The sequence below is a fragment of the Odontesthes bonariensis genome, chromosome 5 (assembly GCF_027942865.1).
Source record: "Odontesthes bonariensis isolate fOdoBon6 chromosome 5, fOdoBon6.hap1, whole genome shotgun sequence".
Classification (NCBI taxonomy): domain Eukaryota; kingdom Metazoa; phylum Chordata; class Actinopteri; order Atheriniformes; family Atherinopsidae; genus Odontesthes; species Odontesthes bonariensis.
In genome coordinates, this window is record NC_134510.1 from 9,491,008 (window position 1) to 9,510,684 (window position 19,677).

The 19,677-nt window shown below is 41.2% G+C and overlaps 1 protein-coding gene across 1 annotated transcript in view; it reads right to left on the reverse strand.

The window, feature by feature from the left end:
- Positions 1–19,677, reverse strand: part of zfpm2a (zinc finger protein, FOG family member 2a) — a 113,706-nt gene that overhangs the window by 24,308 nt on the left and 69,721 nt on the right. The window contains exon 5 of the mRNA XM_075464859.1: positions 18,858–18,969. Within this exon, the coding sequence (XP_075320974.1) occupies positions 18,858–18,969 (112 nt within the window). The remainder of the gene's footprint in view (positions 1–18,857; positions 18,970–19,677) is intronic.

Genomic DNA, 19,677 nt, shown 5'->3' on the forward strand with positions numbered 1-19,677 from the left:
ACTCACGTTGGGAGGAGACCAATTTAATGTGTAGCAACTTGAACACAATGCATTTTAAATGTGAAAATGGGGCAAAAAGATATGTAGATTTTCATAAAAATATCTCTGACATGGACTGTTGGTTTGAACCTTGCCAAGCCATGCTAAATCCAGTCTTTAAAGCCACGCAGCAAGCTATAAAGGTAGGAGCCGACTGATAGGCTGGTGAGATCCATTGTTGTTGGGCCATCTGACAGTCTAACTCGTGAGGAAGGGGGAAACAGAGGAACAGGCCAGTGGGGTGCCTTATGAATTTAGACTAAGTCGAGATTCAACATTTGGCCAAAACACATTCTCTCCTGTGAACTGTCAACAAATGCAAACCAAACCCAACAAGAACTGTACTGGTAAAAAAAACATTTTGCCAATGCTTCTTTGGAATCTGTCATGGGATTTACATGGGGATCACTTTGAAAAGATGTGCCGGAATTGCTCAGGGTTAATGAAAGTAAGAACTCAGCTTTAAAGCTACAGTTACCACTATCTTTGCATTCCCAATTAAACATGTACCTGTGTTTTTCCCCGCCCCCTCCTCCTCTCAAAAAGTAACTTACGGCATTAAGAGAAAAATGTATATATTTTTTTTGCTGTAGCACATGAAGACATACAGAAAAAGATGTTGGACCAGTTTCACAGATAGCACACATTTTGGCTGTAACATTAGCCGTTTTTTGACACTTATGGCTCAATTACGGCCCATATTTGTGCCAAACCTTCTCTTCTATCTGAGTTGGGTCACTATCTACCCTGACTCCCCTGGCTCTGGTTGCAGAGTGGCTTTACAAGGAGCCATCTCTCACCCTGGCAACTTCGAGTGACCTTGCCGGGCTGAATAACACTGTAAAATTGATTCAGCTCCCGTAATAAAAGAGCACACACATTATCAGCATTCTAATTATAATTAATACAAGCAGCGGCGGCAGACCCATTATTTACGATGGGGGGGGGGTCCATGGTAAGCAAACACAATAATAATCTGCTCCATATTTTTATTGATATGTTGATGAATGGCTCTCTTTCACACAAAACACCAATGGAATGTTGCAGCGGCCGATCAAACAAGTGCTGATTATTTCATTGTCGGTTTCCTTCACCCCTGTTCCCCTCCCACCTCGCCTTTCCTCCTGCCTCTCTTCTTCAGGTTTTCATTAGCTCTTTGTTTGTGTCACCTTAAGTCTCAGACTCCAAACCTCATTACAAAGACCCGGGTCAGGTGATAGAGACAACTAACCTCCGGGAGGTGAATTACTGTCAGAAATGTCCAACAGCAACATCAAATAAGTGTCCGCCTGGCTTTACTAAGAGATACCCAGCACCTTATCTGTTATGAGACCTAACTCTGAATGAGTGTAAAGCAGGCAAAGACATTTCAAAATGTAGAATGTTGGTTTTTGCGTCAGTGAAGGCTTGACTCTGATTTTAATGTGGGGGAACAAACCACTGTTAAGTTTTTGGCTTATTTAAACTGGACATGAAAGCAAATTCTTGTGAAAGGTCCATCCATGAAATGGAAACCAAGTTTCTGTAAAAAGCTGTGTTGTAACACTGTCAAATCTTTTATGAGAATACCGATGCTAACAACATTTATTTCTCATTTCATTTGATTGCTTCTTGGCTTTATCTTGGACCCCTAAAAGCATCTGTGGTCAAATACTTACAGAGTTTCAAAAAAGGCTTTTATTTGAGGTTAAAATCCCGTCTTTTCCCAATGGATTATACACTAGTTACAGAATGCAGGCTCCTGGCATAGAATAAGAGAATACTTCTTTATTGAACAGTGTCTGAATATTCTCTATCCACTGATTATCTGGTTTATTGAGCGCAAAAGACCCCACTGCCTCACAGTCAAAGTGTGAAAAATAAAAAGACAGCAACCTTCATATCTAGGTTATCCTTTATAATTAGGTGTCTATGTAGCTTATGCCATTTACTCTGTTTGATAATTGGAGTCCATCCTTCCTAATTTTTACAGAGAATCAAGAAATGAAATGCTTATTTCTGCCTATCTTTCTTATTAATTCTCCTCACAAATCCTTGATTATTTTCCAATCCTTTCCTCTGATATATCTGGCTCTGTTTGTCTGTTTCACTCACTCCTCCACCGAGCAGTCTGCCTTCCCTCTCAATCGCCTGTTTTGTTTCCCATTTTAATGAACAGTTGGATTCTTTTATTTCTCTACAAGTGCTGGATTTGCCTTATCACCCTCGTTCCTTTGAGGGTTGCCAATTGGTTTTATCCATGGATGTATCATTTCTCAGGCTTCCTCTTTTTTTCTCCACAAAGAGAAAGAACCACTCCGTCAACAAGCCTCTCCGGAGCCAGAGATTAAAAACCTCAACATCACCTACCTTCCAGCGCTACTCCCAACTGGTTTGTGTAAAACTCAATTAAACTTGTCCCCACTGAATTTCACATTACAGTACATTAAAAAGAAATTCTTCAAGCATGATGACAAAGCTCAAACCTAGCTTCAGAGCTGGAGCTTTCCTAAACACTGCAGCCATTCGGGTTTTAGCCTCATGTTGGTGCAAAAGACGCTAAACACAAAGACAAAGGAAAGGTTTCTTTTGACTCGGGAGAAAAACAAAACTTTATGATTTATTTATTTCCAGACAAAGTGAAAGTCAGAGAGTCTGCTCGATGCATTGCATTTAAACAAGGTCTTAATCTATCAATTAGCTCCCAACGAGAGCAAAAAGGTTGCCTTTTGAAGATTACAGGTAAATACTTTCCCAAGAATTCAGGACATGATAATAGCTGTCAGCTCTGTGACAATAGCGATCTTTGTAAAATACTGATGTTTATCTTGTTTGGGGTGGGGGACGGGACGCGACTGATCTCAATTTCAGAGCCTTTGTGAGTCGATAGCAAATTATTCTACCACCTTCGTACAGTCTGTCTGGGTGAAAAGGGAGTGTTCAGTCGAGCGTTGCACTAATGCAAAGAAACATCAGGTTGATATGTATGTTACCCTCATTCACATGTGACAATGTGCTTTCAACTACATAAGAGTAAATCAGAGATTCGAGCACAGAGAAGGGGGGTTTAATATGTCCCTTTATGAGAGGCTTCTATTCTTTTGTAGTTTGCGTCTTCCTGCTGAGTGTGAGAGAACCAGTGCGGCAGAAAATGTGGAGGGTTTCCTGTAAAGGAGAGCAGGAAGGAGAAGGGGAAGCTTGGCTCGGCTTCAGCTAGGTCGCTTGTACAAGAGGAGAATCTAGAGATCCGTTTCTCTTCCCCTCCCTTCCACTCTGTCTCTCATTCTCCCTCGTACAGACATGCCTCCCCTCAGCCCAGGAATTTAAACGGCAGCTTTGAACCCTCTCACTGTTCTTCAGGATTGTAACATGCGCGCACGCCCATGTCCCCCGCCACCCACCCAAAGGTGTTTTCGTGCTGAGATTAGTGGATGAGGTGCAGTCTGTGTTTTGGGCCAAACATGCCCATCCCTTGACACGAGGGCGGACTCTGACTCTGACTGGGCGACAGACCAAGATCCCTCCCTCTTGTCTTCTCTGCTTCCTCCTCCCTCTCCAACACATGACATGTGTCACTGCCACAGATCTGCACTGGACGATACGGGCAGTTCAAGGTCGGGGCGAATCCACGCAGCAGAGAAAAGACGAGGGGAAAATCTTGTAGATCCACCCCCCCCCTCCCTTTGAGACGTTTCAAAAGTTAATTTTCCTTAAATGCTTAGCATATTTCATGGTGCTGTGATATAAGCTCTATAATGTGAAATCTTCATTAGCCAAAGTTGGTCGCTGAAGTAATGCAATGGATATATCAATTTTCTTGTTCTGGAAAAAAAAGTTTTTCAGGGATTTAAAATCCATGTAATATTCATATTTTCTATTTCACAGCACAACAGTCGGCGAGGAACTAAAGTGATTATCCATAGCCAGAGTCCAACTTCTAGGGCTGTTATCTATTATAGTTTAATAAATCAACAGTAAAAGAGCACGTTGTAAAATATCCTTTAACCGTGTTTCAGCCATTTCTTCAACCAAATGCATTTGATGAGATGAAAAAGAGACAAAAATATGAATAAAGGATTCTTTTTTTGTAAACCTCCACGTGAAGATGAGGATATTTTCGGTTATCACACATCAGTTTCATGTATACGCTTGGAGGTCAGGCAATGAACTCCAAAGTTCAATGAACTCTCAAGTTCCAACAATGACTAAATATTATTCAATACAAACGTATTTCTGGGGCAAGGTGAACTCAAAACAGGAAGGTAGAGGGGGCGACTGTGTAATTATTTGGCACTTACAATGTCCTACACTGCCGTTTTGTGAGGATGGTGAGCAGAAAATCTGTTTACTGTGGAGCTCGTGCCTTACTCTGCTCTGTGTGGATGAAGCCTTTGAATAATTCATAGTAAGTGCCATAGGCATATGCAGTGGAGAAGTGTTGGAGAATATCGCACCAAAGATGGCATCCTCCATTATGTGCGTTGTGCCCGGTGTGCCCACAGACCTCAAATAATGTAATTGGATAAAAGTCAGATGCAGCACATTGAGAAGCTACAGTAAAATTGTGCAGCGATATTCTTCAGAGTCTCTGAAATGTGCTAATTGACTCAAAAAGCAGCAACAGGAGAAGGATTGCATGGCTTATTGTCTTCATATATTTATCTCCAACACCTCATTACTTTTTCATGCAGTTACAAGAAATAAGTGGAATAAATTTACTTACTACAGCTTGTGTTCAAAAAGCATGACCTCTCCCAAACAGAACAAGGAAGCAGGGGAGAGGGTGGGGGTGGAGGGGTATCACAAGTCTTAATTTAGAATGCCATTATGATGATTTGGTCCAGCAGAGATGTTTTTGTTGTATCTTTACTTTTGTTGACAACTTGTCTCATCTGGATGTGACTGACTGGAAACACTGTGACACGTGTTCTACATTTCAGAACTGCCAAGCCTTTCATTTAAAGAGACTTTATCTCCACTGACAACATTTCATTGACAGGTAAAGCCCCTGAGATTAGACATGGTGGTCTAATTAGTGTCTTCCTCCACTGTCATATTTACACACCCGAAGGCCCCGTGAGAGGACGGTGATCAGACAAAGCCAGCCAGTAGCATTTAGATTCTTTACTTGACTTCAACAGTACCAGTACAACAATGTAAAGATTTTATTTTACAAGAGACAGAACTGTAAATGTTATAAATAAGCAAAAGTAAAGAAGTTACTTAAAGGAAAAGGTGCTAAATGTATAAATTAGTAGTAAAAGTATTATTATTGATTGAGTACATAGTACACCTAAGGATGCAGTGTACTACACAACACACAGCCCAGTATGTCGTATAAACTATGATTAGATTACTTGTCAAATAAGTATTTTATACGATATTTGGATATTTAAAAAATAACTTTTTTAAAAGTCGTTTACATAGCTGCAGCTAGTGATTGTTTTCATTACGTCAATCAGATTTGATAGTCTGATGGTTGCCTAATAGAGGTTCAGACAAACAGAAACACAGCGCTCATTGGTCCGCAGTCATTCGATTTATTGTGGGACGAGAAATTTACATTTTTCAGTATAGGTTATCATCGTCCAAAGAATGTATGATGGCCATTTTTTTGTTAAACTCAGAAAATAAAAATGCTCACCAGAAATACCCAAAGCACTAAAGGATCTTTCCCACTAAAAGTTCTGGGGACTTTAATTTCAGAAGAAATCAATTCTGGGGGATATACCATGAATAAAAGTTCTTTCTTTATCAATTGAGATTCACATTTTCCTATCAGAAAATTTGGCAAATAAAAAATAATAACCGTGTAATATATAAAAAATAGAACAGCTTTTGCAACTCCATGGGCCTCCTCTTTAAGTCTAGCTTAAATCTAAACTAACCTTTGGCTCCTGAGGTAGAAACGCAGACAAGGAATTAGCATCTGTTCAGTGACATAACATTTGATTTCAATCTAGTATAAAGAGCTAAAAATATTTGTCATTCTTTTGTAATATATGAATAATATCACAACAGATGCTTCTTATGTTTTTTTTTTAATAACCAGCAAATAGACTAAATAGTAAAGTAAATCTTTTATCTTTTATTTTGTCTTTTAACGATGCATCATGTTTTAGTCTACATTTTTTAAATAATATCGTGTAACAATGTAAAGTAACAACATTTAGTGGATTACTCGCATGAAGGAGCAATAAATGGCTATAATACAATAGAAATAAAATATATGTACTTCAAATCCGTATTTGAGGGCAGTACTTAAGTGGATGTTTTCGGTTTCCTTTCACCAAACGTGCCAACAGTGAAGAGAGGGAGGGGACGATGATGGATGTGGCGGCCATGTAACTGTAGAAAGGAGTCGGTGGGTAGGCTTGCTTAATTCTTGACATGAAATATTACCTGCGGCACTCAACAGAGCAGACCTGCTTGGATGGCGAGAGAGATAGCATCCATCCCTTCAGTATAAGAAACAAACAAACAAACAAAAGCTCCAAGACCCCTGACCCGACAAAGGAAGTACAACTGATAAGTTAGTAGCTATTTCTGCCTCTTCTCCTGCTCCTCTCGCTTTTCTTTGAAAAGCATTTCTCTGCCTTTGGCCCCAGTTTCACCTTGCTACGCCTGTGCCCTTCTATTAAAGGTGGTAATGGCTGCCATCTTCCCCCAGGCCTTCTTTTTAATATTTGTCACTCATGAAAGAAAAGGGGGGGGGGGGAAGATAAATCTTACTTTTGCCAGCTAAGGGCTTCTATCTCCCAAACAGAATAAAATCCAGTCCAAAACACTGCTGTGCGCATTAGGAAGCTGTTGGTTTAAGCCTTGTCCGCCATGATCAAACCAGGATTTATGAAGCATCATAACTCCCGACAACATCCAGCAGCTTATTAATTTTATATATTTCTGTCCATTCCCTGATATTCCCAGCCTTGACAGTCACTCAAGATAAGCCAAAAGCGTTCTGACAGGATGGAGTGTGTATATATTTTTCACTGTTCTGCCTCTCTCCTCCAGTTGAATAGCTTTAGTAGAAACCTTGAGGCTGCTGTGGTGTGATTTGTCTCTGGTTTTTGTCTTCACTTGCAACCTTCCCATTTGTAAGGGCCCTTAAATCAGCCTTGCACTCTGCTGAGCCATGAGAACAGGCCAGACAGAGGCTGGGAGGATTTGTGTGTATGTGTGTGTGTGTGTGTGTGTGTGTGTGTGCGTGTGTGTGTGTTCATGTATGTCTTAATGTATGTTTATGCACAAAGACACAAGAAGGAAGGAGGGAGAGGAGAAAGAGGTGATTGGCTCCGCCAGAGTACCACACATGTGGTTGAGTTTTTATCAAAACACTCACTAATCACCATTTACAGGCCGTCTATATAAAAGCTTGTTCTCCGATATGAGGGGGCAACATGCTGATAGGGTTTAATTTAACTAGAGTCTGGGTCGGAGGCTTGATTTAATGTGGCCCACAGGAAAACTGAGCGGGAAGAAGAGAGGCAGAAATGGTAGCTCTTTATGCAATGATCACATAAGTTCACATCAATAAAGCCCGAACCCATTACCAGAAACACTACATGAAAGAGGAGGGGCCCTGAGTGGGTGAAAGCTTCTCCTCAGCAGACTGAAACGACAGAACCGGCTATTTCTCTGCTGACGCCTGCTTCGCTTTTCTAACAAGCTATACAGAAGATCAGGATCCTGACAGGCCGAGTCAACTCCTTTAACCTCTTGAACCCTTATTTAGTCTTGATTTCCTCCTACTGTGGGTTCAAACCAACAAGTCCTCCAACTGAAATGATCACTTTGTCCATACGCTTTAATATGGCCCATAACAGTGTCCTGTAAAGTATGGCACCTACAAGTGGCAGAAGGGAAATACGACTCAGATGACACTTCAACACTTTATCAAAACACTTCCTGCTTGGATTTAGGCAACAACATTTCTTGGTCAGGGTTAGAAAACAATCATGGTTTGATCTAAATTACATTATTTTTACAAAGTGACGGTCACCTTCACAAACAGAATTTTAATGGTAGCCTTGGTTACATGTAAACAAAACATCTTACGATGAAATATCCATTTCTGGTTGGCTTTAGAAAATAGCATCACTTGGTTCGGGTTAGAAATCAAAACTACTTGGGTACACTCATGGTATGGAGTAAAGAATATGCTTCCTTTTAAAATGTGGAAGCAATGTGACCATATGGTAATGGACGCCATTTTACCCTTCACATGCATTTCGTCTCTCGACCACTTGAGGTTGCATGCTCTTTGAAGATAATTACTGGCCTCTCCTCTGGACTATACCTTTGGCACCAGAATCTGGATACCAGTGTTGTAGTCCAGGGTTTATGTGAGTGTATGGAGTATACCCATTTCTAAATGTTTTCTGCTGTGCATCAAATTCAGTAGTATGCTCCAAGTTAATCCTATCTTAATTGGATTGGCTGGTTAGGTTAAGGCATTAGGTTCAGGCCTTTGATTTCATACCGATGCTCTTATGTTAAGCATCAACGTACAAGTGATATGTGTACATCCTACATCCCAAAGTAAACCATTCAGTTTCTCTGTAATATTTAAAAGCTCTTGACCATGTTAAGTGTGATTGAGAGCTATATAACTTGAACTGTCTTGAACTGAGAGAGTTGCTACATCCACACACCTCTACTTCAACTTAAGTTTATTTTTCTTAAGATTCCAACAAAGAACACTTGTGAGAAAGCTTGATTTCAGCTGCTTTTCTCAAGGACATACAGTAAGTAGCAAAAAGTAATAATCGAACAAAATTTTCATTAATTTACCGTACTCAAACTTTCTGGTGTCAGAAATAAACTTAACTTTGAAGCCAGAAAGTCTTTACGTGTGGGACATCCCTCATCCTTGTTCTCTAACTCCTCCTGTTGCCTGAACTATGTATACTGAGCTAACTGGCCACAATGGCTGTCACACCCGGAAGTCTGACTGAAGCCCTAGCATGTGCTAGCCAGCTCCAGCTCCAGTGGCTGAAGCAAACAGCACTAAGGAGGCAGACAGGATGTAATCTCCAGGAGCTGTTGATACAGGGAAACACACAGGGTTTGGGTCAAAAGGATTAAAATGGTGGAGGTGCTGGTTGTATGAAGCGGAGGGGATGGGAAATATAGGTGGGAGCAGCGGGCGAGCCACCCCATAACAGAGAGGAGTGGGGAGATTACAGGGAAAATGGTGCAAGGGGGATTCCTATGAGGAGAGGGAAAGCAGTGACTCCAAATGGCATTGGAACACAGCATTAGTGGCCACTATTCAGCAGCATGCAGGCTTAGCGAGCTCAGGGCAGCAGAAGAGGTGGCCATGTTGATGCTGGGTTTCTATACAGAAGGTGACACTTCTGATGAAGACAGGTCTCCAATAGGGGAAAAAAAAACTGAGCTCAAATCTTCCCAGTACCACTTTGTCTAGTGCTGCTCTGTCACCCCTCTGTCACCATGACTGTCTAAATATTTTCTGTGCCAAAAAAAGAGAAATCAAATCTTAAAACAAAGGCCAACACTGCTGTGTGATATTGCACAAGGAGGTTTCGACTGAGCCCTTCATGCCAATGCAAACTGCGCAAGGTTTGTTCCATCAACAAAACATGTCAATCACCTCTCCGTGAAAAAAAAAAAGGATAGATAGGAGACTGAAACCTATCTCTCTTAGACCCAAATACTGCACTCACAGCCCTCATTTCACAGTGTGTGGGAGAGCGGGGTTCAGAAAATCTTACATCAGTTTTTTTTTTTTTCAATCCAGCAATCCAGGGGCTCAGATTCCAGTTACATTTCACATTGAATAGACTTGTGTTTCCAGCAGTCTAGCCCTCTTCTAGTATGCTGGCTAGTGGAGCGATGACAGATTGGTTTCCACTCACTGCACGAGGGAGCACAATGGAGTGGCTTTGACAGAGTTAAGAGAAACAGTGCATCAATGCCCCCCACACCCCCATCTCTCTTTTTCCTCATATACACACACAGAGACACACACATCTTTCCTCCACTCTCTCTTCTTTTCTTCCCTGGGGCTTAGAGAATGGATGGCCCTGTCTGACCTGGACGACACTGATGTCTAGTCCTCTACACTACTGTACCTACAGCACGCCTGTCTGCTCGTCTCTTTTGCTCACACACATACACTCGCAAAGAACAGGGGCAGCCATCTCTGTCACCCAACGCCGACAGGCAGAGGTCAGCAGAGCTCAGGCACTAAAGCAACCTACAAGAGGTAGGGTTTAGCTCATAAGCAGTAAATCTTACGGTTGGAAGAACAAGACTTCAGTACAGCAGCATTACATTATGTAAAAATGACACAAACTATGATTTTACATGATTATACTTGTATTTTACCACAACAAGAAGTATCTAAAAAAAAACATATCACTGTTTTATAACAGGAGCTCTATTAGCCCCTCAGTATATGTAAGAATGATATCCATACTGAATGATTCAGCACCTCACATTTTATGTGCATTGCCAATGCTGACTGCCTTTGCTTCCTGCAAAGTACCATAGTGCGGTAGTTAGGTAAGTAGTTAGGTGGACAGATCATGTGGCGCTCTGAAGATGCAGTGCATCAGTCTTGCAGGCAGGACACCAGTATTTGTGTCCATCTCTGCCTTTTTAGCCAGTCTGGCAACTTTTGGCATCATGGGCGCTCATATTAGTTTCTCTTTTATAGTGCACACTTGGAGTCCACTTGGAGGGCTGCTTGAATATATGCTCAATAGATCAGCGTCCACTGAAAGAGGGACTCTCTGCATCCCCTAATCAAGTCCCTGGAAATCTAATGTGGTAACAACAACTTTGGCATCTATGCAGTTGTCCTCTTAGAAGTTCATGCACACCCAGAATGTCCTTTACAGCTGGTTAATAACTGATGAGGGAGATTTCTCATAAGCTTAGAGTTAAAGCTTGGGCTAGGCAATTAACACATTCTTTGTTTGTAAGGACAGATTCAGTTTAAACTATCTTTATAGGTTCTTTGACCTAAGAAATTGGCCCCACAGATAAACAAAAACCAAACTCGATAACAGTTCCTCTCAAGTTTTGCCCAAGATTCAAACAGATTACTCACAAGTTTGTCAAGTAGAGCATTCCCATTTTGTTGCTCACCGTTGGAGCCACCTCATGCATCCTGGTGTCCTTATCCATGTCATTGGACTTTTAGAGGGCTTGAATTGCTCAGATCTCTTGACCAGATTGCATGATAAAACAACCTAAAGATAAGATACTCGTACTAGAGGTGGCTTGTAGTTGTGTTCCTGCGTGCTTCAATGAGAAAATAAAACTGTGATACCACCCTGATACGCTGCTCTAAAGACTATGGGCTGTGTGCTCTCTTTCATGCAGGTGGATGTACAATCAATAAAATGGATTAGCTGCAAAGGTATGTATAAAGGTTATCGCCTAGCTTTCTGCTATGAACATAGTGGTGACCCAACAACCCAATTTTGTCATATTATGAGCTATTTCTTCAGACAAAATCTGATTGTGTTTTGCGTTACCTAAAAGTTGCAGGGGTATACATTATCAAAGGAAAAATCGGTCCTGCAACACCAGGTCCTATAGCTTGAATGGACTTTTATTATTTTTTCTACACAAGCTGAATCGCTGTTACAGTCAAGGTTATGTATTTTTTTCAGAAGGAAGCATCCGTGTTTCCCTTTCACCGTCATGTTCTTTTTCCCTCTGTGGCCTTCATTTCTTAGTATGATCACTTCCCCTCTCTCAGTACATCACCGTTTCACTTGTTTCGTTCCACCTGCTGCAGTCCTGTCAACCCTCAGAAAGACTTTAACCACACGGTTTTCCATCACACTGACCGATGATCTAAACAACCCTCCACCTCAGTGATTCCTCTATCTCTATCCCTCCATCTCTCTCTCTTACACGCTCACACATGCACACACGCACGCACACGCACGCACACGCACGCACACGCACGCACACGCACGCACACGCACGCACACGCACGCACACACACACACACACACACACGCAAAAACACGCACACACAGTGACCCTCCACAAATCTGATGAAATAGCCCCTCTTCTCCCAAAAAAAGAAATGTGTGAATGTGCAGAAAGGCCCCTCTCTCCAGCGTTCAGCTTTTGTCTCTGATTATCCACACACACATACACACACTATTTCTCAACGTGCTTCTCAATTTTGTATTTATGTGTACGAGTATCTGTGTGTGCGTGTTTCGCGAAGGGGGGGTTTGACTCTGACCAATGGCATCCAACTGCAGAGCTTTATCCTGAAGCACACTGACAATGCTTTTCACACCTACTTACCACAGTAGAGATGGGGGCGGTGGGCTGGATCATGCCTGGGCCTAAAAGCAGGCTAAGGGCTTTTAGAAGACACACACACAGACTGGACTCTTTAATTACTGATTCGAGATCCTGCAGTAGATTAAAAAGAAGTCGCAGAGGCTTATTTTCATATCCGCAGAATAGTTTCAATGAATATAAAACGGTCATTGATTATGCCGTTAAGGGAGTAAAGTTAAGAAGAGAAATATAAAGTACAGATAATCACATTAACTTGGAGTGATTATTGTAATAAAATGTGATATTTTTTCCTTAGCAGTATCAAACACTTGCAATACAAGGAAGACATGTTCCAAATACTAAGAAGCTCCTTAAAATCCACTTAACCAGCTCTGTGTGCAAAGGCATGTATGAAATCTATGCAGATTACTGCTATTACATTGGTCAGCTAAAGAGAAATTTACGGATGAAAAATGCTTGAAAAACAAAACACAGCTGACTGCATGTGAGTATCTGTCCTCCCAGTCACGTAATCAGCCTCCCTGCATGATCAATACCAAAGCATTTCTTTTCATTGATTATACAATTATACAGAAGTTAAAATCTCCGACATGCCCTTATGTAGAAGTAAGACCTGATGTGGTCAGCAGTGGAGACTGAGAGAGGGGAAGAAGCTTCCTCTTCACTCACAATTTTTTTTCCTCTTCTTTTTTTTCTTAAACATAGTGCTTAAAGCGAGCTCAGGGTAGTCCAGGTACTTCACTCAGATGATTATAATGCCATGAGGGTGCAATACATCGCTCTTATTAGCCACACTGGAGCACAATGGTATCATAATTAATGGTCGCAGCAGGATTGAACGCTGCCCTGACATGGAAAAGTGGGCCTACTTAAGCTCTACAAGGCATTTAAATATGCAGAGTGAATGGCACAACCCAAACCCTCCTGCTCTAAAGACAGCCCACGCTCATTAGCCCGACACCCTCCATGGCATTGATACAAGGACGACTGGCTATACTCTATGGCAGGCACAAATCACAAGCACATACTTCAAAATGTGCAGAGAGCGCATCTACAAAATGTTACATGAAAAGAGGAGCCTTGTCCCTCATCAGTAGCCATCACGTCTTTTGCATTTTCTCCTTGTATTGTGGTTTTTGTCTCACGGCTTAGCCTATACTGAATGCTGATGGACATTTATGCGTCAGCAGCCGATATGCAACATTTCTGTAATGCCGTTTGGTGTGTGTGTTTGCAGTGGATGTGGGTGCTGTGGGTGCTGTAGCGCAGTGTGGTGTCTGGTGCCTGTGCTATACTGTCTAGCACAGCGTGGCGGGAGAACAATGCACATAAAAGGCTGATGGAGGAAGCGTCTGGAGCTGACGTCTTTCACACGGCTCTGAATGGAGCAGCAGAAAAGTGCCTGTGTGCGAGTGTTTGTGTATGTATGTAGTTTATATGCTTACGAGTGGGATGGGAAGATGAAAAAAAATCCAAGAAAACATCCTTTTGAATGTGTCTGTGGATAGAGACAAGAGAAAATAATGTGTGTGAGTATGTGTTCCCATCTTGGTCATGTGTACTGAGTTTGTATGTGTATGAATGCCTCCTGAATGCATATGTGGGATGGTTAAGTCCTATCAGATTACTGGATGATTTGGATTTTGCTGTCGTTCACCTACTACACACTCTTCAGCTCCTCTTTCTGTCCTCTTTATGAAGACAGCTTTATAACTTCTCCTAAAATTGCTATTGTGGAAGCTCAGCTACTCAACAACTGCCAAATGCCTAAACCAGTAGCGCCTCTCCACTCAGCTCACTCCAGCCTGACCGTAGCAAGTTATCGCGTGGCTCAGTGCAATCAATTATTGTTGCAGTGGAATCATTAATAATTTCCTAATGAAAACGATTCTGTTGATCTCTGTTGTCTTTTAATTAAACATAATTAGTCGGCTGTGGCTCGGAGCTATGGTGGGGACTCCTTCAGGGTACAATTTTGTTTTAATACACTGATAATGAAATTTTTACATTGTGTCAGTTGTTTAGTTATTATTCAGTCACACTATTTCGCTATGTTCCCAGATAACAGATAATAACCCTTGCACCTCCTATTCGCCGCAGTCATTCTAAAAGAGGAGGGTTGAAATGAACAATTAAATTTTGAACTGTATGAGTCTCCTCCTCTCACCATTTAATGCTGTACGTACCCAGGAAACTGGATAGTTTAATGCTTTCACTGCTCATTGAAAATAAATAATAATAATAATTAAAAAATCTTTTCATAGGATATGGCAAGGCTGGTTATTGGAAGAAAAAATAAAAAAAGAGTTGACAGATACTCCAGGCAGGTCCAACTAGTTCATTGCATGCTTCAAAGGTCTACAACTGTGGAGCAAATGAAGGCATAAAAAAGATCTGATTGTGAGGAATTACAGAATATGAAATAATACAAAGACACAGAGAGTTAGCTAATTCTTCACTGTATGAGCTTATGGAAAACGGCCTAGTTACATTGGTCAATTTCTGTACGAACAATGGGCTCAGTTGCTCTGGAGAGTTATTGGACATGCTGTATCTGAATGTGGTCTGGCTTAAGAGGCTTACAGTTGAAAAGTTTAGGTGACCTCTGAACAATGCCCCATAATGTAGTCACACTGAATGTGTATAGTTTCAATGAGCTCAGATATCAGGTAACAATGGAGTAAGCACAATGAAGGCTCGGGCTAAGAATAAATTGAGTCATGCATTATGCTTTCGTCCTTAAAAATGTCAGTTTTTTAACATTTAGCTCTGATCTGAATTTTTTTGTGATTTCAATTTTGTACTCTGCAGCAGGCAAGAAGCTTTATTTAAAGGAACCACAGCATGCTGAATTCAAATGTTCAGATATGATATTCACTTTTAGTGATAACAAAAATGCAGAGTAACAGCTATGCTTTAGAGAGCTGTTTAATAGCATAAGATCATCCTGCTAAGGTTTGGTCAAATTGGCTCTTCCGACAGTTGCTAAAATTCTTCCAATCAGGCAGGTTTGTGTCTCCACTGCTAACATATTCGCCAAGCAGGTGTAAGATGAAGAAAAAAAACAACAACTAAATGTGTCTGAATTAGTTTCCTCTATTAAATCTATCCTACTTTTCAGCTGCATTGTTTATCACCCTGTTGTTTATCTGTGGAGTAAATTCTCCACTGGTTTCTCTCTGTCTTCCTGTCTGTCACTCTCTTCGCTCTCTCCGGTGTTACTGTAACATATAATTACTCTGCAGACTCGCCGCCTGTTTCTATAACTTCAGCGCTTCAAAGAGACTGTCGGAGTGTGGAGGAGAGCATTGTGGGAGTTCCAGGTGGATTTCTCGATAATGAGTTAGCGGAGTAGTAGAGTTGAGAGTTTTAGTAATGGCTGGCTGCTAAGGCTCTTCCTGGGAGTTTAATGTAAAACAAACAGGGCCATGCTGACAGCCTGGGAAAAACAGATATTGCACTTTTTCCACTTCCACTTCAGGGCTCTTGCTGCTTCTCACTGTAAGAATGGGAATTCTAAGAATGATTTATATTCATGAAATGGCTTTGTGAATCCCAATTTGAGACATTTAATTGACTCAAGCATTACTCATGGTCTTTAACTCCTATTTCTTAAATGCTCATGTTGTTGTGTTCATGTGGAAAGAATGATACACATTGTAGGAAAGGACAGAAAATAGTCGGAGAGGATATTTTTTTTTTCTCCTGGTCAGAGAAATTGTTGAAATATGATAAATAAGACAAAAAAATATATGTATTGAACATTACTGGGTTTGCTTATCTTGGAACTGATGACCATGAGTGCCCTGTGGAGGACCAAACAATGCCACCCTGCTGCTTGTTACACACTGTAGAGAATGTATTATACATAATACATCAAATCATTTTGCTGAATCCTGCCTTTAGACAAACTTCCCAACTTCTTAACAAATTTCAGAGAAAGAGGATGAGCAGAAATGTAATGCCGAAATCATGGGATAGAATGCCCATCACTCAGGGAAAGCCACTCAAGCCAATCACCAGTCCTTTCTTAGAGATACTCCCCCATAGATTCACACTGGCAAGCATCCAAAGTGAACTGCTACTATCTTTGCAGGCAGCCTTAAAGAAAGCCGAGACCACTGAAACGTGAGCCAAAACATACTCTGCAAGCATACTGTGCATTGAGATATTCACTGTTTTCCATAAATAACGCATCTGAGAGAGCAATGAAGCAGGCAACAGAGGGGAAACAGCACCAGGGTGAAGATATAAACAATCTGGGCCTCTGCTTTTCGAGGTAGGAAGTAAGTTCCTGTTGGACTCTGAGAAGTCTTTTCCCTTGAGTTGATCCACGCCACTCTTTATATGATAAACACAATTCCAGCACAGCTTCAAAACTACAGCAAAGAGTCCAAATTCAATATTGAATTTGACAAAGATTTGACAGTTTCTGCACGCCGGCACTCAATTTCAATGTCACCTCCAGAGGGTGCACAGACTTGTAGATTGGAATATTTAAAAGAAGCCGATGAAGAAGAATGAGTGGCATAAATCAAGTCACAGTCTGGATGCAAGAGTCAGACGGCTGGACGGCATCAAACGCTTCACCAGTTTCTGAACTTACTCCAAGTCATGTGAAAAAAAGTAGTAGCCAGGAGCAAAATGTGGAACAATTTTTTTTGCGAGAGAAAACCGAGAGGAACGGACACCCAACCAATTTATCCAATTCACTTTGGCAAAGTTGCTACAAAGCTCTTTGAGTCAAGTATGGAATTACACATCCTGAATTTTTTATATCTTCTTGGATCATAATAATATCAAATCTTGTATATTCATTCTGATATTTGATTCAAACTTTTTCACGAGTTACAAGCTCACAAGGTGAACCATGAGAGAAACTTTGACATTATCAGTGACATGTTTCCTTTACATGCTAAGACAACAGAAAATAATTAGAGAATTAAACGGTACAAAATATATTCTAAGCTGACATGTTTTAGAAGCAGAGATTGTTTCACAGCTTATATGAGATAACAAGAGATGTCTAACTTCTGCTCTGAGATTTAAATTAATTCACTGCATTCAACATTTCCCCCATTATCATTTATTATCAGTTGGCAAGCGTGCACTGATTCTTGTGGAGGATTTAGAGTAATGAACTCATACAGTACAACACAGAGCAATTCTCACAAGGAGAAGTCTGGAGATGTTATTGTGTTTAATTTAATAAGGTCAAGTCAGAAGTGACAAACAAAGGAACTGCCAGAAATACCCAGCTGAGGTGATGATGCTCGCCTGCGCTGTATGTGATGCTATCTCCTGGATACATATATGCAGAGTGGCAGAGGAAATTTGCTCGATTTAGAAAAAAGTGAAAAATCCTGTTATTGCCCTTTTTTTGTTTCATACAGTCAGTCTCTGTGCAAAAAGATTAGAAGATTTTAAAGAAGTGCATAATCTTCTTTAACAGCTTATCAAAACTTTAATGATTTGGTGATAAAGAGCACAAAGTTAAGTAGCCGGTTAAGAGGATAACTCCCCAGTGCAGTCTAGTGATTAGTAGATGAGAATTGGGAGACCGAAAATCCGGGTTGCAAATCCCACTCTTGCCACTTATTCACTCTGAGGGAGAAGAAGCTCCATTTCAGCTTTGAGGGTATTGTCATGGGGTAATCATTTTTGAAAAGTGATAAATGGAGCCCTTTTTCTTCGCCCTTTGGAATCCAAAACACAACTTTATTTACGTATTTATTTTGCTCTGTCTCCCTGGTTACACCCGTCAAGACCCAATTATAGCTGTGGGCGCCTTGGGCTTTCATGGGAAGTGAAGCTCCTGATCGTGGTGTCAGTGCTGTGTCTAGTTCAAGCGTCTTCCAGCTCCATCTGCAACAAACTGAGCTCTCCACCCGTCTGCACTGGACAGTTTTAATGAGGTTTTGCTGGACAAAATGCTCAGAAATGAGGAGTCTATCTTTACGAATGTGGGCCATCGAAGTTTTTGTGCTTCGTGTAACACTGATTTTCTGAAAGATGGGGGATGTTTTCCCCACGTACATTCATGTAAATCCTCCTCTAGTGGGGAGTAACATGAATGCAGCTGTGTTAGTGAGGCCGGTTGAAGTAAAGTAGCAAAAACCCATTTCCTCCTACGCCTTCCTCGCCATCTACCTTGAGAAAGGGACTCACATAATATAACAGAGAAAAAAGGGCATTAATTACCTTGTGAAATCTAGAGACTATTAACTTTGTGTGTCAAGTGTTGTTTCTCAGTTCTTAATCAGAGTTGAAGTGATATAAATTACCCTTTGGATGAGAAAAACAGATATGGCAGGAGCGAGCGTGCATTCGTGTGTGTGTCCTTGCAGCTGTGTAAATGCAATTATTTGTGAATGTTTGTGACTTTGAGAAGTGAGAAGTGCGCGAGAGAGAGAAGAGAAAAGTAAAAGAAAGACAGAGAGAGAAAAAGAATCAGGCAGGAGAGGAGTGGATGGAGGATTGTGGCGTGGCTTGCTGCGCTGTGGAGAGATAACAGAATGCCAGAGCCGGTTGCTTACCTTTGCTGTACACCACACAGTTGTTTTTGTTGTCTTCCGCTCCCTGCCAAGTCACATCCAGCAGCCACCTGGGGCCGGCGCTCAGCACCACCGGGACTGTGCTCTTCGTCTTCTGGTCGAGGACAGATAACAAATACTAATCATTTGCTTATTTTGGTGATTAAAGAAATACTAATAACCACTGAGTTACGCTCCTCTGCCTCTCTGAATGGCCATAAAGAGACAATTTCAGAAACTAAACAGCATGCAACTCAAGTCCAGCCCAATCCCATTTGTTGTACATTGCTGAGAAGATTTGAAAATCGGAAATTTGTGTGTGCACATGTGTGTGTGTGCATGATGGCCTACAGACAAAGGCTGCAGAGGTGGCTGGAGTAATGACAAATCACTCTAAGAGCCTGCATTGTATCAAAAAAGCGGAAGTGAACCCAGCGATCCAGCATCTGATCGTTCAGATTAAGAGGAATACCCCAGGTGTCCGGTATTCATAAAAAAAAAAGGAAAATAAATAGGATGGTGACTTTCAGAGAGAAGGAAGTGAGTGAACTTTGGGCACATTGTGCCTTGCTATCGCCAGGATCTCACGATTTCCTGAAACAAGCGGGGAAGAATTTAAAGAATCAGTATCCATTTCAAAGGGCGATTGAGGTTAGAGTTTTTATAATATGCCGGAAAATTATTCTGAATGTGTAAGGTCGTTTTTCTTCTTGGTCAGAGGTCAAACGGGGAGTTTTATTCTTCTGAAAGAAAAAATAAAACAGCAAGATAGAGAGCAACATCCACAGTAATAGAATCACACGGTGCAGTGTCACCAGATTTG